Raw genomic sequence first — 25,998 nt, 5'->3', positions numbered from 1 at the left:
TATTAGGCTGGTAGGATTCTAGAATGCAACAACTGATTGGCCTGCAGGAAAAGACCAACCAGGCTCCAGGAGGGAAGCAGAATCAGCCAATCAGACGGGACTCTTTGTGTAAATAATGTAGATAAAAGCCTGAGGTTGGGTTCAATCACTGTTTTACAAGCTGCAATAAAGAGCATGAAATCACTACAGGACTCCGAGCATATTTCAGAACAGGCCAGGAAAAGGAAGTAAATGGTACAGGAAGCCCCACTGGGGGCGCCAATCAGCGCTGCGACCCCCACCCATCCTCAAGCCTGCGTCCCTCTCCTTCAAGCCGTCTCCCCTGAACACACCCACAGGTCACACACAGGTGACCTACTGCCCACCCAGAAAGCCCCTCCCCTCAGTAACACACCCTCCTATTCTTTGCCCCACAAATACACCCCCAAAATACAGATACACGGGTTTGGGGGAGTCGCAGGTGGGGGGTGATGTGACCCCCCTTCAGGCTGAAGGAGGGTGGCATTTGGTGCCCCCTCCACACCTACAGTGAGTTGGGGGAAAGCGGCAGCAGCTGCTTTGCCGCTTGCTGGATTTGGGGGAGTTGCGGGTGGGGGGGCTGTGCCAAATGGTACCTCTCTTTAGCCTGACACCCAGTGCGGCTCGCACCCCCATTGCTATTCCCCTGCTGAAGGATAAAATGATAAACCCAGAAGGAAAAGCATATGCTTACCCCAATGGAAAAACGATGGCCAAGCTCAAGCAAGTCTGTGATTGGAGATACATGCATCGCATATGTTGTTGTTGTGCAGTCGTTTAGTCGTGCCCGACTCTTTGTGACCCCCTGGACCAGAGCACGCCAGGCACTCCTGCCTTCCACTGCCTCCCGCAGTTTGGTCAAACTCATGCTGGTCCAGCCATCTTGTCCTCTGTCATCCCCTTCTCCTTGTGCCCTCCATCTTTCCCAACATCAGGGTCTTTCCCAGGGAGTCTTCTCTTCTCATGAGGTGGCCAAAGTCTTGGAGCCTCAGCTTCAGGATCTGTCCTTCCAGTGAGCACTCAGGGCTGATTTCCTTCACAATGGAGAGGTTTGATCTTCTTGCAGTCCATGGGACTCTCAAGAGTGTCCTCCAGCACCATAATTCAAAAGCATCAATTCTTCGGCTATCAGCCTTCTTTATGGTCCAGCTCTCACTTCCATACATCACTACTGGGAAAACCAGAGCTTTAACATAGCATAGCATCGCAGATATTGCCACCCAAGTTGGAAAGTGCTTCTTTTCTATATTTGAAAGAGGAAGGGAGGATGTAAAGAGGAAGCCCAGGGCAAGAAGATGGGGATTTTAGCTTCAACAGGAACCCTCGCCCCCAGCCTATCAATACCTGTATATGATCCTTCAACCCAATTGATTTGCTCTTCTTTCTTCCAAAGAAGGGAACAAGCCAGTGGTGTAGCGTGGGGGGTGCAGGGGGGGCCGGCCGCACCAGGCGCAACATCTGGGGTTAGGGCAAATCCACAGGTTAGGGGGCGCAAATCCACGGGTTAGGGGCGCAAATCCATGGGTGAGGGGGCGCAAATTACTTGCCTTGCCCCGGGTGCTGACAACCCACGCTACGCCACTGGAACAAGCGACAAGTGACGAAGACAGCAGGAGGTGCTTGACTCAGAGGCTATTGGGGTCAGACAGGGCTGTCACTTGGTGGCGCAGAACATGCTTTCTGTGCATATGCAGACTGTTGTAGGCTGTCTACACACGTTGCCAGCTTTAAATGAAGTCACGCTGGTCACTTTCTCGATTCGGATCGAAGCTGGTCTGGGGTGGGGGTGAGCAAATGCAGCATTTCATAATAAACCACAGCACAGAGGCGGATTGTGGCCAGCACTGTGTGTACGCCGCTTGCCAAATCATCATCAGGAGCACACTGGATGAAGAACCAATGGGAATGGGAGAACAGCATCAGGCTCAACTCTTGGCACCTTCCTACCTCCTTGCCTCTGAGGTGACTTGTACTGGCAGGCAACGATCCATAGGTGTAGCAAGCAACACTTACTAGCATATTCTGCTTGTTCAGGCATCCCTCGACCTTAATGGGGGTGAGATCGCGGCTTGGCTCACTTCCTTGAGTCTTCCATTCTGGAGCCACCTGCTCTGCTGGTGCTGCTGCAGTGCACAATGAGCATAAGAAGAGCTTGACCGCTGGATCAGGCCAAAGGTCCATGTCTCTTCTCAGAAGGGCCTGCAAGCAAGGCACGAGTGCCACAGCACTCCCTACGCCTTGCTTCTGATTCCTAGCGACTGCTATTCATCAAGGTTTGTGGCCATCATTGTTTCCTGTGGAAGGGAGTTCCAAAGTTTAACTATGTGCTGTGTGAAGTAGGACCTCCATTTGTCTGTCCCAAATCTCCCAAATCCTCTTCATTGAGTGGCTCTGCATTTCATCCAGTTGCAGATATATCTATTCCCTTGCAGTCTGTCTGATCAGAGTCTTATCAAAGCAAGGCTTGCCAGTGGGGAGACGAGTCGATCAATGGCGCCGTAAGTTCGATTTGCAACTTTCCTGCCGTCTCAGTCTAATGATGTCATAACAGCGGAGTAGATAACAGAATATCCTACATCACCCTCTGAATCTCATCCCTAATGAGTTGCCTTTTAATAGTCCTCACAATTTAAAGTTGGTGACCTGAACGTTCTTGAATTCAGAAGCAAGGAGCGAGGTCCTCTTTGACTTCTGAATTTGACCTCCTGCGCCCCGTTTAAGTGCCACATATTAAGGCACAAGAGAGCAGGTAGCAAGATTGCTTCCTGGACAACGGTTAAAAGTCTGCTGGTCAATTAGTAAAGCTAAAAGTGCATTACAGAGCGAAGGCGTTCAATGCGGCTAAGATTTTCAAGTCCTTGTCCGCAGCTGCAGAGTTGATGAAAGTGCTAACTGACTCTAACGAAGGTCAGGCAAAAAGGAACAGGTATGGCAGCAACAGCTATTAGCCCCGGTTTCATTAATAGTCAATATTTCTCATTTATATTCAGCATCACTATCATTGCACCCTTGAAGAAGAAGAACCAATCCTCTCCCAGTAGGCCACTCTAAACCTTGTTTGTAAATATGTGTGTAACAGCAATCATGGTAGCCCATGTGGACCACTAGGTTTGGAAAGCTGGGCAGATCTCCTTTTGCTACACCACGATGGGACGCCTCAGGCCCAAGGGACAACTGCACCACTCAAGTCCTCTATCTGTCCCTCAAAGTCTCCCTAAGCCAGATATAGTGGTACCTTGGAAGTTCATTCCAAAACCAAGGTGTGCTATCCCATAGAAAGTTATGCAAAATGGATTAATCCGTTCCAGACACTTTTAAAAACAACTCCTAAAACAGAATAGAATAGAATAGAATTTATTATTTATACCCCACCCGTCTGGCTGGGTTTCCCCAGCCACTCTGGGCAGTTTCAAAGAGTATTAAAATACAGTGGTCTGTTAAACATTAAAAGCTTCCCTAAAGAGGGCTGCCTTATCTGAAGTCTTCTAAAAGTCTGGTAGTTGTTCTTCTCTTTGACATCTGGTGGAAGGGCATTCCACAGGGAGGGCGCCACTACCGAGAAGGCCCTCTGCATGGTTCCCTGTAACTTGGCTTCTCTCAGGGAGGGAACCGCCAGAAGGCCCTCGGAGCTGGACCTCAATGTCCAGGTAGAACGATGGGGGTGGAGACGCTCCTTCAGGTATACTGGACTGAGGCCGTTTAGGGCTTTAAAGGTCAACACCAACACTTTGAATTGTGCTCAGAAATGTACTGGGAGCCAATGTAGGTCTTTCAAGACTGGTGTTATGTGGTCTCGGCGGCCGCTCCCAGTCACCAGTCTAGCTGCTGCATTCTGTTGTTTTGTTTTGTTTTAAATAATATTTATTAAAGATTTTTTAAAATTATAAAAAAGAAAAAACAAAAAAGAAAAAACAAAAAAATAGAAAGAAAAAATACATCCATCATTCTCAAATTTTTAACTTTCATTACCTTCTTTCTTTGACCTCCTCCTCCTCCCCTTTCTTGTATCCTGGTTAAAATTATAACAGCAAATCCTTTCCATAGTTCATAATATTTTGTCCCTACATCATCTTAATCTATTTTCATCTTGTCTTATAGCAAACCTTAAAACTTAAAACTTAAATCTTATTTTTACCAACTTCTCATAACCGTATCATTAACCTAATTCTTTAAACATTTTTACTAGAACCAAGTAGTTCCATTTCAACATTTTTCTAACATTCATCAATTATTTTAAAACAGTCCTAATGATAAAAGAAAAAAAAAGTAAAACAATCCAATCTTCATCCAGCGTCCCTTCCTCCTGGTCCCGGATTTTGTCAGTCCTTTTTGTCCCATTAATCTAGCGCATTAACCTGGTATCCTTATATCCAAGGCCCTCAAGTCTCTTCCATGTCCCTTCCGCAACTCTTCTTCATATTTTCCTTTCACTCGTGGGAACTCCAGCTTAGTAATGTTTTTGACCCTTTTCAGCAGATCAGCCCCATTTCCATAGTCTAGACTAAACTCCATGTGATATTTAAACACCTGTTTCAAATTCCCTCCAAAATTAAAAGCCCCCACAGCTCCAAATATCTGACGGCCCATTACCAGACTCAGAAAGTCCAAACATCCCTGCATGGGAGGGTCAGTCCAACCCCCCATTTCCAAACCAAACCAAACTTTATCTTTCCAAATCTGGTTTTTTCCAAATTCATTTATCAAATCCAAAGGCTCATGATCCTGCAGGGCCGCAACTCCCTCAATTTCTGGCACCCAAGATTCAGCAGTATCCTCTTCTCTCATCTGTACTGTCATAGCACACTCCTGTTTTAGTTCCTGGGTAGGCTCCATGTAGTTTCCTACTGCCTGTTCAAAATTTCTGGCCGCATTAGTCATCAAATCCGTCTTCTGGCTTAACTGATCCAATAGGGCATTTATTTTACCGAAAGCACCCAACAGAGCTTCTGAAAACATTGTCCTACAAGGTCACAAGTCCTTTCCCACGATTGTAATCTGTAACAGCTGCAAGCTCCTGAAGTTGGTTACAATTTCACAGTCTCCCTCTAGGAGGGAAACTTCTGTTTCTTCTTTCTTTTAAGAACAATAGCAACAAAGTTTCTTTTTTAAGATATTCAGTCAATATTTGTTCCTTTAAAATGCGAAAGGAAACAATGGAGTCACTATGTTACTTTTCTTTTAGCTGTCTGTCAAAAACATTTGTCTCTGGTCAATGAGCTTCAAACGTCAGTCCTGACACTCCGCTCCAGGATCAGGACGGTGGAAAGTTACTTTACTTTAAACTCACTTCTGCAGGTTTAAACAGTCCAAAAAGAGATCCCCCTTCTTCTCCTGCTACCGAAGGGGGGTTGCACGATTTTAAATGATGAAAGCCAATCCTTTAAAAGTAATTTTCTAAGCTCTAGTTTACGTTGTCTTTGCTTTATTCTGACTACAAAGAAACGGAAGGCTGACTTCCTGTTTAGACCTTCCTGTTTCAGTACCAAATTGAAGTAAATTTTAAGTCCAATTCCTCTCTGCTGGCCAGTCCTTATTTAAAGTCCAATTGTTCAAGTTTTAAGTACTCACGGGTGATTCTTTAGATGCCAAATTGTCCCAGGAAAAAGGCAGCGCTCTCCGGCAACGGCTATGCGGCTTCGCTCCACGGAAAAAGCAGTAGACTCACAGCACCGCGCCACTTCCCCCTCTTCGCTTCGGAGCCCGTTAATGGGTTCCTTTGCTGGTTGGGGAGGGCGCTAAAGGTGCCCGCCGAGTCCCATGGTCACAGGCTTCATCTGCCTGTGATTTTTTAAAGGGTCCCCGCTTCGCCGTAGCGGAAACGACCCGTTTCGCGCGGAGCTGGTCCCTCCAGTTCAGAGGGAGTCCGCCATTGCCGATGGCGCCACCCCGGAAGTCCTAGCTGCTGCATTCTGGATTAGTTGTAGTTTCCGGGTCACCTTCAAAGGTAGCCCCACGGAGAGCGCATTGCAGTAGTCCAAGCAGGAGATAACCGGAGCATGCACCACTCTGGCCAGACAGTCTGTGGGCAGGTAGGGTCTCAGCCTGTGTACCAGATGGAGCTGGTAGACAGCTGCCCTGGACACAGCAATTTAACTTTACAATTTAATTTTACTCTCTAACGAGACCATCGATCCATAAAATGAAAGCAATAAACAATGCACTGCAGTCATACAATCCATCAATCGGTAGCTGAACTGGGTTCCACACAGTCACACACACACACACACAGAGAGAGAGAGAGAGAGAGAGAGAGAGAGAGAGAGATGCAAAAACAAAAACACAAAACAAAGAGCAAAAACAGACAGACCGCAGCGTAACACTCAAAACGGAAGCATAACACTCAAAACGGAAGTGTGGCACTCAAAATGGAGCACGTTCAGCTTCTGAAAAAAGTTCGCAAACCAGAACACTTACTTCCGGGTTTGCAGTTGTTTGAGTACCAAGGCGTTTGAAGAACCAAGGTACCACTGTACAACACTCCTCATCCTTGCTTGTATCCTCCTTGAAGGTTTTTGCCTGGCTGGAATATGTCATCGAATGTTTCTTCCTTACCTGTGTGGAAGACAGAGAGTGATGTGTCGGACTGGGGGGCGGGAATAGCCACAGAAGCACAGAATTGTACAGTTGGAAGGGACATCAAGGGTCAGCTAGTCTAGGGTACCTTTGTACTGGCCGAATACAGGGCAGGGTGGGGCAGGGAAGTTGGGAAGGTGATTTATTCTTTCTCCATCTGGTGCTGAAATGACTTCAAAGCAAGTCATTACAATCTATTGTGGCCTAACAGGATGGCCCCAGCACACTGAGGTGTGGGGAGGATTAAGGGACTGGTAGGCATTGGGGACCAATCTGAGTCGTTTTTGCATTTAACGGCGAACCTACCTAATTCACACTTTCTGAAACAAGAGAACCATCCTTCAAAATGTGCACTTTTCCAAATTTTGCAATGTAGCCCAAGTAATGCATGCAAAAATGGATATCCTAGGGTTAGGTGTGCATATATTGGTGAAAATAGCATACAGAAATGCACTTAGGGAAAAGACAAACCTGTTACTGAAGTTCTCACCCTGGGCCAGCAGGGGGGGTACTGTAGATAGTTATGCAAATGAAGGATCAAAAGTGACGTTCAGTGATTGGATAGTTTGTATGCAAATGAAGGATCGAAAGTGACGTTCAGTGATTGGATAGTTTTAGAAAGTTGCAACAGTTACATTGTTCTGGATCTCTATATAAGCAGGCTGACTGAGCTCTCCAGTTCAGTTCTGTTCTGGCTTCTAAATAAACAAGAGCTGTTTGAAGAATCGCTGTGTCGTCTGATATGTTCGCCCACAACTTAACAAAACCTATGGTTGTGTACAGTATATGCGGCAAAACGGCATACGAAAATGTGTTCTGTTGTGAGAAAATCAGCCTAAAAAGCTGAAAAGTTTTGCTGAGAACTTTAAAACAATAAGAAATAAAATTGCAAACTGAGAGAAATTGGAATTGACAGATCTGTCCGTCCCTAGCAGAGGAAAGGGGCAAAGGGTGCAATGGTTGCACATCCTTCTTCAAACTTGCAATGTGGAGATATCAGGAACAGGGCCTATTCCATTTTACAGATCTTAAGTTGTACAGAGGCTGCAGAGAGTTAGATTTGGAATCCCTTAATTCTGCGAGTTGACCCTACCAAGCTACAAGAACTCATCTGACTTGGAGTGAACTAGCTCCTTATTTTTTATCCAAGTGGGTGAGAGGAATGGCTTACCCAATTTTTTCATTTATGCCAACCCATTTCTAGTAAACTGCATGCACGATAACACTAACCGGAACAGATTCTATACTTCAGCAGCCTAAGAAGAAGTTAAGGCACCATCTACTGGTTCAGTAGACACACTCTGTGCATAGCAACAACTTTTTGACTTGGGCAAAGAGATCCAAAATAACTATAAGCCCTCTTTGGAGAACGCCTGGCCTGAAACGAAAGTTTCAGGAGCATTAGCACAAGTGGTTTGAATGTTTTTGATCACCCTAAGTACGTTACTATTTTATTTTTAATAGTACGGCTTTACCACTTCGGGGTTTGCCATCCTAGACTCCTTTGACAGACACAACCATAAACTTAGAAGGGACCATGAGGCTCATTGTTATGTACTGAGTTGAATAGGATCCAAAATGCAGCAGTCTGATTGGTCCTAGAACAATAGGATTTAGAATGCAGCAGTCTGATTGGTCCACAGGAGCCACCCAATCCAGCTCTAGGTGGAAGTGAATCCACAACCTGATTGGCCTACAGGAGAATCCTGAAATTAGCCAATCACGTGCAGCCCATTGTGTATATAATGTATATAAAGCAGACATTCTGGGGGAACATCCATTCCTCCTCACCACTATGAGCTGAATAAAGAGCATGAAATCCACTCTCCACTCCAAGTATATTTCACTCATCCTAGTCCAAGCCCTTGCAATGCAAGAACCTTTTGCCCAACATGGGGCTCAAACCCACAGCCCTGTGTTTAAGAGCCTCACGCTCTAGCCACTGAGCTATTCCAGTGGGAAATCTTAAACATTTTCATTGTCTCCGCTAGAAGTTGAGTCTTTGGTGTTGGCAGGCCCAAGCTGTGGAACCCTCTTCCAGATGAGACAGGCCTATGCACCATTTAAATTTTAAAAAATGTATTTCTACCATTTAAAATATCATTTTGTACTGTTTTCATGCTGTTTTATATTTTACTCTATATATTGCTGCACACTGACATCTTATATAGGTGATATGTATGGGTAAATACCGTATTTTTCGCCCTATAGGACGCACTTTTTCCCTTCCAAAAATGAAGAGGAAATGTGTGTGCGTCCTATGGGGCAAATGCAGGCTTTCGCTGAAGCCTGGAGAGTGAGAGGGGTCGGTGCGCACCGACCCCTCTCGCTCTCCACGCTTCAGGAAGCTATCCGCAAGCCTTGGGAGCCTGCAGGAGTTCCCACCGGGCTCACAAGGCTTGCGGGCGGCAGCCTGCAGCCCGAAGCACGGGGCACGCTCCGGAGCGCACCCTGGGCTTCGGGCAGATATCGGGCAGCCCCACAAGCTCGGGGGACAGCGGGGAGGCACAGCGCCGCCATCCCGCTGTTCCCCGACCTGGTTTGGAGGCTGTCAGCCTCACAAGCTCGGGGGACAGATATCCGCAAGCCTGGGGAGACTGGCGCGACTTCCTGCCGGGCTCCCTAGGCTTGCGGATAGCAGCCTGTTCTAGGGGCTGGGGTCGGGGGAAGCTCAGGCATCCCCCACCCCAGCCCCGCACCTGGGGGGGAAATAAATTTTTTCCTCTTTATTCCCCCCCCCCAAAACTAGGTGCATCCTATGGGCCAGTGCGCCCTATGGGGCGAAAAATACGGTACTATTACTGTACTGGGACTCGGGTGGCGCTGTGGGTTAAACCACAGAGCCTCTTGGGCTTGCCAATCGGATCGAATCCCTGCGACGGGGTGAGCTCCTGTTGTTCGGTCGCTGCTCCTGCCAACCTAGCAGTTCGAAAGCACATCAAGTGCAAGTAGATAAATAGGTACCGCTCTGGCGGGAAGGTAAACGGCGTTTCCATTCACTGCTCTGGTTCGCCAGAAGCGGCTTAGTCATGCTGACCACATGACCCGGAAGCTGTACACCGGCTCCCTTGGCCAATAAAGCGAGATGAGCGCCGAAATCCCAGAGTCATCCGGGACTGGGCCTAATGGTCAGGGGTCCCTTTACCTTTACTATTACTGTATTAAATAAATAGATCTAATAATAATGGGTGGTGTTTGTGCTTTCCACAAACAGATGTCCTCCTAAAATGGCAGGAGATTTTTTCCGAGAGGGCTATAGTCCGGGCCAGAGTTTCACACAGATCAGATCTCCCCAAAATCCAGGGGGAAAGTATGTCAGATCTCCTGAAAGCCCAACAAAAAGTACTCATATTCTCCTCCCCAGCCTCGGGTGACATCAAAGACTTCTTCAATTAGGGAGAACACTTTGCCTTTGATGCATCTTCTACCCAGTTTGGAACAAAACAAGAGAGAAAATTGCCCATATTTCAGTGGCCTCACATCTGCGACCTTGTCTTATTAGACGTGACACTTGGCGTGAAGAGCAATCCCTTGTGCTTTTTAAGGGAAATGAGTAACAAGGGCTATAGCACGGCTCAACAGGCCTGTCCACCAGTATATATATACCTACGGCCATAAGGGCAAAAACCAGAAAGACCTCCGTTCCTGATCCTCCAGAGAAGCAGCTGGTGGCAACCAGGACGAAGATGTCTTACAATATGCTAGCCTTCTGCTTGCTTTGGCTCCTGGCTCTCTCTTCGGCTTGCTACATCCAGAATTGCCCCATTGGAGGGAAGCGTTCCCTCCTGGACATGGAAGTCAGAAAGGTAGGTCATGGCGGGTTTAAGGCATGAGAAGGCAAGGTAGGAGAGGGCTTTGGCTCAGTGTTAAGAGCATCTCTGCATGCAGAAGACTGCAGGTTCAATCCCTGGGCTCTCCATATCAGACTGGGAAAGAATTCTGTCTGTTGGTGTGTGTGTGTATTTGTGTGTGTGTGTGTGCTTTAAATGCATGGTTTGCATGCCATCCAAACCACTTCAACTGTAAACATCGCCAGACATCGGATTATGTAAACCAGACTTGGATAAAGCTACATTTCCCCCGTTTTATGCCCCACACCAGTGCATCTCCTGTGGGCCAAGAAACAGAGGGCATTGCTTTGGTCCCAACATCTGTTGCGGGGAAGAACTGGGCTGTTACTTTGGCACAGCGGAAACCATGAGATGCCAGGAAGAAAACTTCCTCCCAACGCCTTGCGAGTCTGGAAGGAAGCCGTGCGGCAACAGCGGAGGGACCTGCGCCGCATCAGGCATCTGCTGCAACAATGGTGAGGACATCTCTCCATCAGAAACCTGCCCTTTTTCTTTCCTTTTTAAAATAATTTTTATTGGATTTTATATTTTTATAAAATAACCAACACATAACAAACAAAATACAGAGCCCTCTCCCCCGCCCCATAACTTCCCTCAACTTCCTTTTCTGGTTTTTTGCATAATAACTTCTCCTGCACCTTACTTTGTTTTATCTTAATACTGAGTTCTCTATATTACTTGTTGCTGTACTCTTATCTTATTTAACAACCTCTTTGTAGTTTCTATATTTGTTTTAGTTGATTGTAAGTGTTCACTCAAACCCTGCTAGTGAGTCCATCTCTTTCCATTGCTTCTGTATATACAACAGGAATGGTTCCCATTCTTTTTTAAAGTCTCTACAGTATTGTCTTTTTCTCCAAGTCTTCCCGTCAGTTTTTACCATTTCAGCATATTCCATCAGCTTTCCTTGCCATTCTTCTGTTGTTGGAATTTTGTCGCTTTTCCATTTTGGGGCTAAAAATATCGTCGCCACGGTTGTAGCATACATGAAAAGTTTATTCTTCTCTTTTGGCTGAAACCCGCCCTTTTTACCCATAACATTCATTGCTATGCTGTCCGTATCTGTGCAGCACCATGTGGTTTCCGAGACTTGTGCTTTCCACAGTGCACATATCGCCCTTTTTGCTTTTTCTAGTGAGCACAATTTGGTTTCTGCTAGTTGGAAATTGCTGTAGGCATAGAAAATTGCTGCTGCTGCAGTTGCTGTCAAGCCTGCTGTTAAAGGGTCGAGGGTGAACATGGAAAGCATAGTGCCACATCACATCTCTGCTCGGCTACATAAAGCCAGTTTAGATGTGGGTAGGACCTCTGTTCTTGTGCAGAGGTTCAAGTCAACATGCGGGTGATGGGGAAGGGAACCCCAGGAATGGTTCCGATCCCCCATTTATATGCATTTTAAACATCCGCAAATTGCTACCGTGAAACAGGCATGAGTTCATTTGTTACCTGCTGTGGAATACATGCAGCTTTCTTGCAGTGAAATGATGTTTTTGAATGAAAAGTGGCTTTTCTTAGAATCATAGAACTGCAGAGTTGAAGGGAACCCAAGGATCATCTAGTCCAACCCCCTGCAATGTAATTACTTCTTAGCACAAGGTTACCAGATTTTTTTCAATGAATCCGGGGACACTTTTCAGCTTCAGATCGGATTTTGTCAGGGGGCTGATTTGTAAATCTGGGGACTGTCCCCGGGAAATGGGGATGTCTGGTAACCTTATCTTAGCAACTAGTTGATGCCAGCCTAAGCAAATCAACATTTCCCTAAAATATGCCACTTCCCCTGCGTCTTATGTGATGCCGAGGAGCATGAAAGAATGCTTGAAATGACCAAGAGTTGGCTAGAATACTGTTTTCTCATTTTAACATTTTCCATTTCCCTTTTGACAACTGTTGGGGACTAAGGCTTGGGCAGCTGAAAGGGACCAGAACTCTCTTGATGAGGTGTGGGGAACCATCAGGAACGGGGGGGGGGGGTGCAAATGCAGCCCTCTAAGCCTCTCTGGCCCTTGGGCCTCTCCCCAGCCCACACCTGCTCCCCAGTCCTGCTTTGCACCCTTCTTGAATGTTTTTGCACGGCAGAAATGTTCCCCGATGATGCCTCTTGCTTGTGTGGATGGAGAATAGAGAGGAGGGTATGTGAGAAACTAGGGATGCGGGTGGCGCTGTGGGTTAAACCACAGAGCCTAGGACTTACCAATCAGAAAGTTGGAGGTTCGAATCCTCGCCGGCTCCCTTGGCCAATAGAGCGAGATGAGCGCTGCAACCCCAGAGTCGGCCACGACTGGACCTAATGGTCAGGGGTCCCTTTACCTTTTTATGTGAGAAACTAGCCAACTGTAAAACTAGCCAAAGGTAAAATCTACATGCACTGCCCCACCCAGTTTTGCTTGTTGCCCCTGGAAGTTGACTGCAAGAAAATGCAGCCCTTGCCTTTAAAAGATTCCTCCTGGAATTCCAGAGATATATAACCAGAAAGCAATTTGCTAAGCTGCCTCTATGTGTCTCCTCCAATCACGCAGGCAACACTTCTCCCCTCTCAAGATGTTGGCAGGTGCTCCTCGAATTTTGGCACTACAGTGGTACCTTGGGTTACATACACTTCAGGTTACAGACTCCGCTAACCCAGAAATAGTATCTCAGGTTAAGAACTTTGCTTCAGGATGAGAACAGAAATCGTGCTCTGGCAGCGCGGCAGCAGCGGGAGGCCCCATTAGCTAAAGTGGTGCTTCAGGTTAAGAACAGTTTCAGGTTAAGTACGGACCTCCAGAATGAATTAAGGTACCACTGTACAGACAGCTGTCCAGGTTGTCTCTGTTGGGCTGGCTCAGTATGCAACCTGCCTTGGGCAGATCTGTTCCTATGAAGATCAGAAACGGCCACAAAAGACGTGGCCCATGTTGGTTTCTTTTGACGAATTTCCTTGTCATTTCAGAGGGCTGCACGGTAGACTCTGCCTGTGACCAAGAATGAGAAGACAACAAGGAACAAGGATCACGTGAATCCACTTTTTGATTATGAACTTGCAGGCAACGCCAGTGGGACACTTCAAGTATGCATGCTGGATGCCAACAGCTGACAAACTTGTGCAAATTAAAAGTTCCATATCAGCAACAGAAGTCTATGATTTGTGTTCTCCTGGCTTTTCAATAAAGTTCTATTAGCATGTCTATTCCTTATGTCACTGTTCATCTGCTTAACAATACGCCATGGAAGGGGGATACATTTGTTTATTCATTCATTTACTTGAGTCATTGTTTGCCTATTGGCAAAAAAAAAAAAAAAAGTCTGCCAAGACTACCATAAAAAGATTTTTAAAGCACACATTAAAACAGTAAAATGTATTATTGCAAATTCTCAAAAAATGCTACAAACCGCAGCAAGAACTAGTCACAATTCCAACTAATCTCAACCTCCCAAGGCTTGGTGGAATAGAAAGGGCCTTTTTCAAGAGCCCACATAGTGCAGGGTAGAATAGGCAATGATCAGCAGCTAGAGACGGGCTTTTAGCAATGTGTAATATTTGGAGGGAGGCGAGGTAACAGGCAGTGTAAGAACACACGTACACAACAATGTCCCCATTTCCCTCTGAAATGTTGGAGTGCATGGAAGAAACACTTCGTAAAGGAAAGCGTGGCGGCTCTCTGAGGTAATAACAATAACCCTTTGACGGGGCCTTCTTGGTAGTGGCTCCCCACTTGTGCAATGCTTTCCATCATTCTTAACATTCAGGAGAAATTTTTAAAGCAGGCACTTTGAAAAATTCTGTTCCCGGCATCCTTGGAATTATTAGCTGTGGGGATATATTACTGTTTAATTTTGTTATTCTTATTTTTAATTGTACTGTTTCGCTGTTTGCCACCCTGGGCTCCTTTGGTAGGACAGCAGATGAGAATAATGCTAATACTTTAGTAAATAATAATACCCGTGAGGAGGACCAGGAGCTGAGGCATGGTTGCCCCTGCTCATTTTATTTTATTATTTGCTGCATCCCACCTTTTCTCCTCCAAGGAGCTCAAGGTGGGGTACATGCCTCTCCCCACTCATTTAATCCCCCACAATAACCCTTCAAGGCAGGCGAAACGGTTAACTTGAGTGAAAGGGAAGAGGAACTACATTTCCCATCACGCCCACACCCTACTTCCGGTGCCCTGCCCGCCCTCCAGCTGATGAGGCGCCGTCTTTCCCGCTCATTTCCTTGATTGACAGCGAGAGGGAGGACTACGTTTCCCGTCATGCTCACGCCCTATTTCCGGTGTCCTGCACGCCCTGCCTTCCTTCTTTCCGCCTGCTTTTATTTCTGAGGTAGGCCGCGCTCGGGTCTCACCCGCCTCACAGACCCAGCAAATACGGGGCCTAATAGCACCACCCGTAGCCTGGGTCTACTTCCGGTGTGTAGGCCACAAGGAATCGAGAAGTTGAGTATGAGGAGGAAGACTCCATTTCCCATCGTGCCTCAGCCCCACTTCCGGTGCTCAGCCGCTCGTGAGGAAAAAGACCGCGAGGAAACTACATTTCCCATACTGCCCCAGCCCAACTTCCGGCGTGCGGACTTTTCTCTCAGGCTTTTGCATCCGCTCTAACCGCCGCCGCCGCCGGGATGCTTCGCGGTCTGGTCCCCTTCTCCGGCCGGGGCGGCCTTCTGGGCCGGAGCCTGGCGCCGCTCCTGGCCGCGCCTTCGCGGGGCCGCAAGACGCGCCACGACCCCCCGGCCAAATCCAAAGCCGGCAGGGTCAAGGTGCCGCCGCCCGTCGACCCGGCCGAGCTGCTGGTGGTGCTGGGCCGCTACGAGCGCTATAGGCGGGTCATGAGCGCCCTCAGGTGAGGCGCCGGGGAAGCCTGTCGCTCAGCTCGGCCGGCCAATCCGGGCAGCCGGCGGGCCCGTGGAGGCGGGGCCACGGGGACCTCGAAGGGGGGGGGAGTCTGTGGGGGGCGAGTGGGGGGAAGGCGACGTGGGGGGCTGGGCTGTGGTTCCTCTCCATTTCTCTGCTTCGCCAATTTATTTAGATTAAGGTAGGTAGGTAGCCGTGTTGGGCTGACGCAGTCGAAATAAATTTTAGAAATTGTCCAGTAGCACCTTAGAGACAAACTAAGTTCTTGGGAGAAAAGCAATGACAAACCTAGACAGCATCTTAAAAAGCAGAGACATCACCTTGCCACCAAAGGTCCGTATAGTTAAAGCCATGGTTTTCCCAGTAGTGATGTATGGAAGTGAGAGCTGGACCATAAAGAAGGCCGATCGCCGAAGAATGGATGCTTTTGAATTCTGGTGCTGGAGGAGACTCTTGAGAGTCCCATGGACTGCAAGAAGATCAAACCGATCCATTCTGAAGGAAATCAGCCCTGAGTGCTCACTGGAAGGACAGATCCTGAAGCTGAGGCTCCAAGACTTTGGCCACCTCATGAGAAGAGAAGACTCCCTGGAAAAGACCCTGATGCTGGGAAAGATGGAGGGCACAAGGAGAAGGGGACGACAGAGGACGAGATGGTGGGACAGTGTTCTCGAAGCTACCAGCATGAGTTTGACCAAACTGTGGGAGGCAGTGGAAGACAGGAGTGCCTGGCATGCTCTGGTCCATGGGGTCACAAATAGTCGGACACGACTAAACAACAACAACAAAAGTTTGTTCTGGATATAAGCTTTTGTGTACATGAACACTTCTTCGTGAATCTAGAATCATGGAGGAATCTAGAATCTCCATGAATCTAGAATCATGGAAGGCAGCACATTGACCTGCATGAAATGGAAGAAGTGTGCATGCGAATGAAAGCTTATACCCAAAACAAACTTAGTTGGTCTCTAAGGTGCTACTGGACAATTTTTTAATTTTTTTATTTATTCCAATTTATTTAGTTATTATAGACCACAAGCTGAACATCAGCCCATAGGGTGATGCAGCAGCAGAATAAGTGAGTGCTATTCTAGGCTGCATCAACAGAAGTCTAGTGTCCAGATCAAGGGAAGTCATAGGTAAAGGGACCCCTGACTGTTAGGGCCAGTTGCAGACAACTCTGGGGTTGTGGCGCTCATCTCACTTTATTGGCCGAGGGAGCCGGCGTGACTAAGCCGCTTCTGGCGAACTAGAGCAGCGCACGGAAATGCCGTTTACCTTCCCGCCGGAGCGGTACCTATTTATCTACTTGCACTTTGACGTGCTTTCAAACTGCTAGGTTGGTGGGAGCAGGGACTGAGCAACGGGAGCTCACCCCGCCGCAGGGATTCGAACCGCTGACCTTCTGATCTGCAAGCCCTAGGCTCTGTGGTTTAGACCACAGTGCCACTCACGTCCCACAGTGAAGTCATAGTCCTGTTCTATTCTGCCTTGGTTAGACCACACTTGGAATTCTGTGTCCAATTCTGGGCACCACAGTTGAAAAAGGATGTTGACAAGCTGGAAGTTGTGTAGAGGAGGGTGACTGAGATGGTCAAGGGTCTGGAAACTAAGCCTTATGAAGAACAGTTGAAGGAATTGGGTATATTTAGCCTGGGAAAGAGGAGGCAGAGAGGAGATATGTGAGCCGTCATCTAATATCTAAATAGCTGCCACATGGAAGAGAGGCAAGCTTGTTTTCTCCTGCTCTGGAGAGTAGGACTTGAACCAATAGCTTCAAGTTACAGGAAAGGATCTGTCATGGATGCTTTAGTTGAGATTCCTGCATTGCAGGGGGTTGGACTAGGTGCAGAGATGTGGCGTGACAGCCATCTTCAAATCGGTGTTTGAAACTCCCATTGCTTTAGGTGCTTTTTTTTTTGCGACAGGGCATTTCATTAGCCTGAGCAGTTTCTGAGCTCTGGGCACAATACTGTGCCTAAGATTTCAGATTAAAGCTTGCATAGTGGAAGGAAAGGAGGATGTTTTTCTCCCTTCCCACTTCAGGTACTCTCTGAAAACTGGAGAAAAGACCCTCTTAAGAATATTAGGGGGGTGGGCAGCGGAAGGACTAGACCCTGTGAAAAATGAACATAATATTTCAGCTACAGTTCATTCATTTTCAGCTTTGTATTCTTGTTATTAAAAAAGTGTGCCTAGACGTTCCAATGTTACATCCATAACCTAGGTTTAAGGTGCCATTTAGATCCTAGCTTTCATATCTCAGTTTCTAACACTGCTTCAAATGTCTGAAGGGCTGGCACATAGAGGCCAGGACTTGAACCAATGGCTGCAAGCTCCAAGGAAGGAGATTCAAACTTAAACATCAGGAAGAACGTTCTGACAGTAAGAGCTGTTTGACAGTCTTGCTCGGGAGGTGGTGGACTCTCCCTTCTTGGAGGGTTTTAAGCAGAGTTTGGATGACCACCTGTCACATTGATTTAGTTGAGATTCCTGCATGGTAGAGGATTCTATGATTTATATATTAAATGTGTATACCACCCTTCATCTGAAGAGTTCAGGCAGTTCACAGCATAAAAATACAAGATAAAAAACACAGCTGCGCAAACATAAGTTCTGAATGATTGATAGGCATTCATCAGGGTTGGGGGACCTGTGATGGGAGTTGTAGTTCAGTGACATCTGGAGGATCACAACCCTGCATATGACACATGGGGCACTTGTGACTCTTGCCTCTGCAGGGACGATATCAGTAACAAAGGGGCAGCTTCTTTTTTAACATTCCCTCCTATGCTCTCTACCAGAGGCGAGTTCAAAGAAGAGGTGCTGCGGAAACATTATGCAGAGAAGTATGGGGAAGTGTGGAAGCAGAGAGAGGAGGCTGCTAACAAGGAGCATCAAGAGCTGATGGCCTGGAATGACGCAGAGAACAGACGTCTACGGGAACGGAGGTGAGCATGGCGTGTCGATTTTTAAATCTGCTGTTGATTTCATTACTCTTCTTAGCCTTTGGCTGTTTCTGTTGTGTGGAGAGCAGCAAGTGCTAAGTTCCTTCTGTGTCCCTAACCCCAGGGAGGAGCGCCTCCGGAAGGAAGAAGCAGCTGATCAAGAACGCCGACGGCAAGGAGCCCAGAATCGGGCTACCTATATGGAAGAAATTCTCAAGGAGAAGGAGAAAGAGGTGCTCCAGTTGCAGGTAGGGGAGCCAGCATGCTGCAAACAGCTGCCTTCACTTTGACACTTCTTCCTTGGAGCAATCTTTTTGCTACTGCGGTCTGGTGAAATGTCAAAATGCTACTTAGTTTTGATGATGTTTGGGGGACACAAAATCAAAGAGAAACCGGGATCCTTTGGCTATTGTTTTAGGTTACCAGAGGAGGGTGTGGCTGGGTTAAAAGTGGTAGGAGTCCAAATACAGTGCTGGGGGGGGGGGGTTACTGAAGGCCACTGCTGCCTTTTCTCCAACCCTTTGGGCGCTGATGCAGTGACAAAAGACTTGAAACTGACAACCCTGTGTGTTTGGAGTGTTGTTCAGGGGGAGAAATACTGTGTTTGTAAAATGCCTTCTTTTCCTCTTTTGCTGATGCAGGAAGAAGCCAAGAACTTCATCACCCCTGAAAATATAGATGAGCGGATTGAGGAGTGCCTAGACAACCCTCGCAACTACAATTTTGCCATTGATAAGGAAGGAAGGATAGCCAAGCGGAGCTTATTGCCTTAGCAACTCATACCAGAGGAGCCTGGGCGTCCTGGCATTCCCTGCCAGAGTGGTTGAGTGTCCTTTCCATCCAGCTGCCAAAGTCACTGTGAGGGGACCAGGACTGGCTTGCTCAACTTCATCAATAAGACTGCTTTGAGACATTCACCCTGAAAGATGTATATCTTTGGGGTTTTATACTTCCAGAACATTGGTGCCCTTCTTGAAGACTTTGTTGCCGTTTTTCCGTAATAAAATATTGGGTTTCTCTTAGAGGTTTCATTCGCTATGTCCTGAGCATTTTAAAGGTCTATGGCAAAGAGGGGCCACAAAACTTCTCAGTGAGGATTGGGCACAGAATGGTGAGTGACCGTTGGGGAGGAAGCATGGAACAGGGATGGAACAGGGTGGATTCTCGTTCTCAGGCTAACCAAACACCAATGGGTGTACATGTGGCAATGTGAGTGGCAAAGAAAGCATATTACAGCTTGATACCTGCTTGGGAGGTATCTTTTGGATAGTTCAGAGGGGGATGGACCCCTGGAGCTCTTGAGGGCTGACCTTGGCCAACTGGCTGCACATTTTGAGTATAAAGTCGCTCAGCTTCTGAGAGACTTTGACTCCACAGTTGTTGCAGTTCCAACTGAAGCACCAGGAAAGTGATGTTCAGCCCTCTCAGAGTTACGCTGTGGGCTCTGTTTTATCCCCAATGCTATCTAATATAATAATAATAATAATAATAATAATAATAATAATAATAATAAATTTTATTTATATCCCGCCCTCCCCAGCCGAAGCTGGGCTCAGGGCGGCTAACAACAATCAAATAATCAAACAATCAAACCAACATTCTAAAAATATTTCATTATAAAAATTAATTAAAATCAAGTTGATGGCAACCATTAAGCAAAACTCTGTGCAGGTTGCCAGAGGAGGGAGTCAGGCTGCGCCCTGACCAAAGGCCTGGTGGAACAACTCTGTCTTGCAGGCCCTGCGGAAAGATGTCAGGTCCCGCAGGGCCCTAGTCTCTTGTGACAGAGCGTTCCACCAGATTGGAGCCGCAGCCGAAAAGGCCCTGGCTCTAGTTGAGGCCAGCCTAACCTCTCTGAGGCCTGGGACCTTCAGGATGTTTTTATTTGCAGACCGTAGGTTTCTTTGTGGGGCATACCAGGAGAGGCGGTCCCGTAGGTACGAGGGTCCTAGGCCGTATAGGGCTTTAAAGGTTAAAACCAGCACCTTAAACCTGATCCTGTACTCCACCGGGAGCCAGTGCAGCTGATATAGTACCGGATGAATGTGGTCTCGCAGCGAAGACCCCATAAGGAGTCTCGCCGCGGCATTCTGCACCCGCTGGAGTTTCTGGGTCAGTCTCAAGGGCAGCCCCACGTAGAGCGAGTTACAATAATCCAGTCTGGAGGTGACCGTCGCATGGATCACAGTGGCTAGGTCAGGGCGAGAGAGATAAGGGGCCAACTGCTTAGCTTGGCGGAGATGAAAAAATGCCGCCTTTGTTATAGCTGTAATCTGCGCCTCCATAGAGAGGGAGGTATCGAAGATTACACCCAAACTCTTAACGGACGGTGCTGGCACTAACTGCACCCCCGCAAGAGATGGGAGTTGCCCCCTCAATCCCATATCGTCCCGTTCCAGCCAGAGGACCTCTGTCTTCGAAGGATTTAACTTCAACCGGCTCCCACGTAACCATCCAGCCACAGCCTCCAGGCATCTGGTCAGTGTGTCTGGGGCCGAGTCAGGATGGCCATCCATCAACAGATAGAGTTGGGTGTCATCGGCATACTGATGGCAACCCAGCCCAAAACTCCGAACAAGCTGGGCGAGGGGGCGCATAAAGATGTTAAAAAGCATCGGGGAGAGAATCGCACCCTGAGGCACTCCACACACCAAGGAGTGGCGCGATGACAATTCCCCCCCAAGTGCCACCCTCTGTCCCCGACCAGAGAGAAACGAGCGCAGCCATTGAAGGACTATGCCCTGGATCCCCACGTCGGCAAGGCGGTGGTCTAGGAGTTCGTGATCGACCATGTCGAAGGCTGCTGACAGGTCTAGAAGAATCAGCAGCCCTGACCCGCCTCGATCCAGCTGCCTGCGGAGATCATCTGTTAGGGCGACCAGAGCCGTCTCGGTCCCATGACCAGCGCGGAAGCCGGACTGGAATGGATCGAGAGCCGATATCTATATAAAGCCATTAGAAGGGGCCCTCCAGATCTTGCTAGACTAGAACTTTTGTGCTATACAGTGGTACTTCAGGTTACAGACTCCGCTAACCCAGAAATAGTACCTTGGGTTAAGAACTTTGCTTCAGGATGAGAACAGAAATCGCTCTGTGGCGGCAGCGGGAGGCCGCATTAGCAAAAGTGGTGCTTCAGGTTAAGAACAGTTTCAGGTTAAGAACGGACCTCCAGAACGAGTTAAGTTCTTAGCCCGAGGTACCACTGTACTGGCTGGGGCTGATGGAACAGCAGGTTCCCCATCCATGGTCTGATGGTACAAAACACTCTTTGGAGAATCCCCTTCTCGCTTCCAAACTACCTGCAATCAGAAGCATGCAAGAAGAGCTTACAGAATAAGACCAAACGCCCATCTAGTCCAGCAGAGCACGAGACTCTGATTAATCTCAGGGTCTTGGGTTCGTGCCTCACATTGGACAAAAGATTCCTGCATTGCAGAGAATTGGACAAGATGATTCTTGCGGTCCCTTCCAACTCTACAGTTCTTTGAGTCTATGCTCACAGTGGCTAACCAGGTGCCTATGGGAAGCCCCTTGCAGGACATGGGTGCAACAGCAGTCTCCCCACTTGTGATTCCCAGCAACTGCTATTGAGAGGCATCATGTCACCTTGGCTAGCAGCCATTAATAGCCTTGCCCTCAATGAATTTGTCTTGCCCTCTTTTCAACCCTTTCAACCTGGTGGCCGTCACTAGGTCTTCTGAGAGAGATTCGACCATTTAACCATGTGTCGTGGACCATGCTTCGAATTTCCCTGCAACTTTAGATTAAGTGGCCTACAAAGTGCAGCTTGAAACCTGCAAATGGTGATGTGTCTTTGGACACACATGCAGAGTGCAAACACAGATGTGTGTGTAGCAAAATAAAATATTTTATTCAACATAATTGAGTTTTACAAGTGCATAAAGAGAACTCCCTGCAAATCTTCATTCTGACTGGACAACAGTAAACACAAATGCTTTTTTCAGTCACTAGAGTAGTACGTTCACATGCTGGGAATTTGAGTAAAGACTGCTACAGTGTTCTTGAGAATTTAACAATGGGCTGGGCACATCACTCCCACAAACAGAACACATTAAGCTGAAGAGGAGGGGTGGGTCATCTGTTCAGGTGCAAAACGTTTCCCAAAAAAACATGCAAAGGGGCATCATTTTTTCTTCTGAAGTTGTCTTGCTAGCATGTCGGCCTGTTAAAATGAATGCAACAGCATATCAGCAATAAGGAATTGAATGTTCCAGAATGATCAAGGATCTACTTTGGTCTGAAAACATCTTAGCAGGGAACAGGTGCAGAACTAGTCCCCATTCATGCAAATACTAGTTAAATGAGTCCTACATGAACTGATTCTGTTGAAAAGGGTTGTGCATGAAAAGGATGTAGCATGAGGAAATATTCCCTGATCAGTGTCTGATCTGTGGAGACGCATGCATGGCAAGTTGCCACCTGATATGTCAACAAAATTAGGCTGGAGTAGGGGAGGTCAGTTAACAGCTATTAATGCATGCTGTACTCCTTTCCTACAGACCCTCAGGTATTAAGATCTGCACAGGAAGGCCCTCTTGGTATTATTATTATTATTATTATTATTATTATTATTATTATTATTAGTATACTGCCATTCATCTGCAGATCACAGGGCAGTTCTCAACATAAAAATACAACATAAAAGCACAAAATACATGCTAAAAACAAGAACAAGAAAACCCAAACCAATAACCTAACCCTCCACATCCACCCTGTTTAGTTCATCCGTTACGGTTACTTTGGGATTGTGGTGGCCCAAGTGAGGCCCAGTCTCCAAACTGCAGAATTCCCTCCCTTGGCACCTTCACGATACAGCTTTCATCATATGCTGAAGTTACACCTTTTAATCCTTTTTATTTGACACCTGAGATAATTTTGTAAGGACTCACCCCATTCTTCTGATTGCTAATTGTTTTAACTGATTTTAGCACTGGAATGTATATATATATATATATTGTTTGCCTTACCTAAAGAGCAGTTAAGAAATCATCATCGCTGTCGTATTACTCTTTATCACTGGAAACACAACACCACATTTAGAGATTTTTCTGAAGACCAGGTGCCGTGGGACAAAGATCAGCACTGGGGTAGAGCCCTCCTTCCCAGTTTGTGGTCTTCCTAGAAGCTCAGCTTTTCCCCAGTGCTTCCCCCCAGCAGTTGGCCTTAAGTGATGTACTACTGCCTCTGAAGCTTTAAGACCCAACTACTTTTATTTTTCACCAGCTGCCTTAAATGAGCCAATCCCAAAAGGAATTTGCAAAGCCCTGCAAAGATTAATCTCACTCTGCTCTCTTCCAAAGAGGCTCTGAATCTACAATGCCACTCCCTTGCTTACCAGCAGAGTCTTCACAATTTTATCCCTCGGGATCTTCAAATAAGTGCAGTCTTCCCCGTCACATAATTTGATATCTTCAGAGACCTGAATTCAGAGAGATAGAGAGAGAGAGAGAGAGAGAGAGAGAGAGAGAGAGAGAGAGAGAGAGAGAGAGAGAGAGAGTGAGTGGGCTTAGGCAGCTCAACTGACTTAGGCAGGCGATGCCAGGGTAAGGACAGCATTGGCGTACCTCTGGACTTTGTGGCAAATCGATCTCTCTCTTCCCTCCGGGGTACCATCCGTGGGACCAGTGCTGAGCGCTTGATAGATGCATGCTGATGGTGAGCATAATGCACAGAGAAAGCAGGAGGGACCTTTGGTATGCCATAGTGATGCCTGGAGCCTCACTGCCTCAATAAAATCTGCAGAGGGAGGAAGGAAGGGAAGAAAAAGAGCATTGGGAAGCTGTGCAAGGGCAGGAATTGTAAGGTGTTGTTTTCTAGTGCAGTGGTACCTCAGGTTACAGATACTTCAGATTACAGGCTCCACTAACCCAGAAATAGTACCTTGGGTTAAGAACTTTGCCCCAGGATGAGAACATAAATTGCATGGAGGCAGCAGGAGGCCCCATTAGCTAAAGTGGTGCTTCAGGTTAAGAACAGTTTCAGGTTAAGAACGGACCTCCAGAACGAATTAAGTTCTTAATCCGAGGTACCACTGTATTGGGCCATTCCTACAGGACTGCCATTAATAACCAAGTTTCACATGGGCAGACTATGAAAGCCGCAGGTGTGCAGACAACAGGTGGTGCCCCTTAACACATACATATCGTGCCAATGTTGAAGGACTTGCACATTTTCTTTACTACCCACCGAGCCAGTTTTGAGATCTTGTTGCTTAAAAGCAAAGCCCCAAACTACTCTGGACAGGGTCACAGGAAATGCCAGCTTCCCCTCCCTTGGCCGTTAACAGCATTAAGATCAACAAATGGAACTGGGTGGGCTTGCCATGGTCTCATGTTAATGTGGAGATGGGCTTTTTCACTGGTAGCAATAGTATTGCAGCATGCGCTTCCTGCACTGGCCATTCCACCAGCTTTTTGAAGACACGCCTATTTTCGCAGCCGTTCCCTTGATCTCTCGTCCTGTCTCCTGTTTTAATTCCCGTGTTGTTTTAATGGGATTGCTTTAAGTTGGGCTTGAGCAGGACTTGGAATGCTTTGGAAGAGAGGTTACTGGGGTCCACCGGTGGCAGGGAGCAAGGTTTGCTGCTGCCCACCCTAATGGTGTCTCTAAATACTGAATTGTATTTTTCCCCATTGGACTGACCGGCTAGCACCTATTTGCTTATATGGGAGTAAAAAAGGAGGTCCCTGGAAACATGGTTGCTGTGCTCTTCATCCCAGCCCACATATAACTGGGGCGGGTACATTTACCTCCTCCATTCCAATCCCTGAAACTGGTCATACTTACATCTGGATAACTGCAGACATTCCTCCTAAGGCTGCTGGAAAAAACTGCTATTTCTTCCATGGGGAATCAGTTATTACTAGACAAAACAGAGTCACCCACTGCCTTTTACAAAAAAAAAAAAAAAATTGCATCTACTGATGCTCATCCAACAGCAGTATTTTTTAACTGCAGTGGAAAGTGTTCTTTTTGCAAGGGTGCGTTACTCAGGCATTCAGTGCTAACATCAGCAGCAAGCTTATCTGCTGGAAAAAATCCCCTTTTTCAAGCACCCTCCCTGGTGATGAATCTGTGCGGAGCACTTTGCAGCTATAGCTAGAAGTAATTCACAGAGATAAGCAAGGAACTACCTGGGGGTACCTGCAGCACCGCTATCGCAACTTGGCAAAAGATGGCAAACACCCAAAGGTAGAAACAGCACAAATATTGTCTTCCCTGGGAGATATATAAAACACATTTGCAATCAACATCTTTAGAACAAATCCCCTCCAACAAAGCTAGCCAGATGTGACGCTTGGCTTGTAAGTAAGGACATTGTTCAAGTTACCTGCAAGACACGAACTGTAAAAGATGCTTAATGAAAAGTCTACTCACGGTGACTTGATTGCTTTTGCTCCTCTCCCTCTGTCCTGAAATTCCTCGGATGCTCCAGCAATTTGCTCTGGGTATTTATATTATTCTTTGTGTACTTCAGCGCAAGCAACTGGTTGCCCCATTGGCCAAGGCTGTTTGCTGACGTTTGCTGCATCAGACTCTACAACATGCATCTAAGCCTCCCTCCCAGTGCTCAGCTAATACGCTTTCCGCAATCTGTCTTCTGACCCTTTCATTTGGCAGGAAAACTGGGGAACTCTAGAGTGAAATGTTCGACGCATTCCAAAAATAATTGTTAGATGGGACCGCTTGCCTCAGATACTTGCTGGTCGGAACTTCTGCAGGCTTTGCTTGACCCAGGCGGCTGCAGAGCCTGATCTT

At 47.1% G+C, this 25,998-nt stretch overlaps 3 protein-coding genes across 3 annotated transcripts; 2 read left to right on the top strand and 1 right to left on the bottom strand.

The window, feature by feature from the left end:
- Positions 1-10,208: 10,208 nt before the first annotated feature.
- LOC310742480 (neurophysin 1-like) lies at positions 10,209-13,609 on the top strand. Its single transcript, XM_083572027.1, has 3 exons — positions 10,209-10,397; positions 10,693-10,897; positions 13,375-13,609. The coding sequence occupies exons 1-3, from the start codon at positions 10,278-10,280 to the stop codon at positions 13,410-13,412; spliced, it is 363 nt and encodes a 120-aa protein (XP_083428153.1). The 5' UTR covers positions 10,209-10,277; the 3' UTR covers positions 13,413-13,609.
- A 1,380-nt stretch (positions 13,610-14,989) lies between these two features.
- Positions 14,990-19,241, top strand: MRPS26 (mitochondrial ribosomal protein S26). The gene is made up of 4 exons (XM_083571967.1): positions 14,990-15,260; positions 18,076-18,222; positions 18,344-18,467; positions 18,861-19,241. Exons 1-4 carry the CDS (start codon positions 15,040-15,042, stop codon positions 18,990-18,992), a joined length of 624 nt encoding a protein of 207 aa, XP_083428093.1. The 5' UTR covers positions 14,990-15,039; the 3' UTR covers positions 18,993-19,241.
- A 2,824-nt stretch (positions 19,242-22,065) lies between these two features.
- On the bottom strand, positions 22,066-25,762 carry LOC310742730 (progonadoliberin-2). Its single transcript, XM_083572151.1, has 4 exons — positions 25,618-25,762; positions 23,805-23,976; positions 23,576-23,659; positions 22,066-22,402 (listed from the first exon to the last, which is right to left on the bottom strand). The coding sequence occupies exons 2-4, from the start codon at positions 23,940-23,942 to the stop codon at positions 22,364-22,366; spliced, it is 261 nt and encodes an 86-aa protein (XP_083428277.1). The 5' UTR covers positions 23,943-23,976; positions 25,618-25,762; the 3' UTR covers positions 22,066-22,363.
- Positions 25,763-25,998: the final 236 nt, after the last annotated feature.

The sequence above is a fragment of the Podarcis filfolensis genome (genome assembly GCF_964270895.1).
Source record: "Podarcis filfolensis genome assembly, chromosome: 9".
Taxonomy (NCBI): Eukaryota; Metazoa; Chordata; class Lepidosauria; order Squamata; family Lacertidae; genus Podarcis; species Podarcis filfolensis.
Note: the sequence above shows the minus strand (reverse complement) of the source record. Positions and strands in the feature narration are given on the sequence as shown.

Excerpts from the sequence above, each read along its gene's own strand:
- LOC310742480 (XM_083572027.1), top strand. The coding sequence starts at position 10,278 with ATGTCTTACAATATGCTAGCCTTCTGCTTGCTTTGGCTCCTGGCTCTC. Across the intron at positions 10,398-10,692 it reads TGGACATGGAAGTCAGAAAG|TGCATCTCCTGTGGGCCAAG; the intron begins GTAGGTCATGGC and ends GCCCCACACCAG. Across the intron at positions 10,898-13,374 it reads AGGCATCTGCTGCAACAATG|AGGGCTGCACGGTAGACTCT; the intron begins GTGAGGACATCT and ends TTGTCATTTCAG.
- MRPS26 (XM_083571967.1), top strand. The coding sequence starts at position 15,040 with ATGCTTCGCGGTCTGGTCCCCTTCTCCGGCCGGGGCGGCCTTCTGGGC. Across the intron at positions 15,261-18,075 it reads CGGGTCATGAGCGCCCTCAG|AGGCGAGTTCAAAGAAGAGG; the intron begins GTGAGGCGCCGG and ends GCTCTCTACCAG. Across the intron at positions 18,223-18,343 it reads AGACGTCTACGGGAACGGAG|GGAGGAGCGCCTCCGGAAGG; the intron begins GTGAGCATGGCG and ends CCCTAACCCCAG.
- LOC310742730 (XM_083572151.1), bottom strand. The coding sequence starts at position 23,942 with ATGGCATACCAAAGGTCCCTCCTGCTTTCTCTGTGCATTATGCTCACC. Across the intron at positions 23,660-23,804 it reads ATTTGCCACAAAGTCCAGAG|GTCTCTGAAGATATCAAATT; the intron begins GTACGCCAATGC and ends CTCTGAATTCAG. Across the intron at positions 22,403-23,575 it reads AAATTGTGAAGACTCTGCTG|GCCGACATGCTAGCAAGACA; the intron begins GTAAGCAAGGGA and ends TCATTTTAACAG.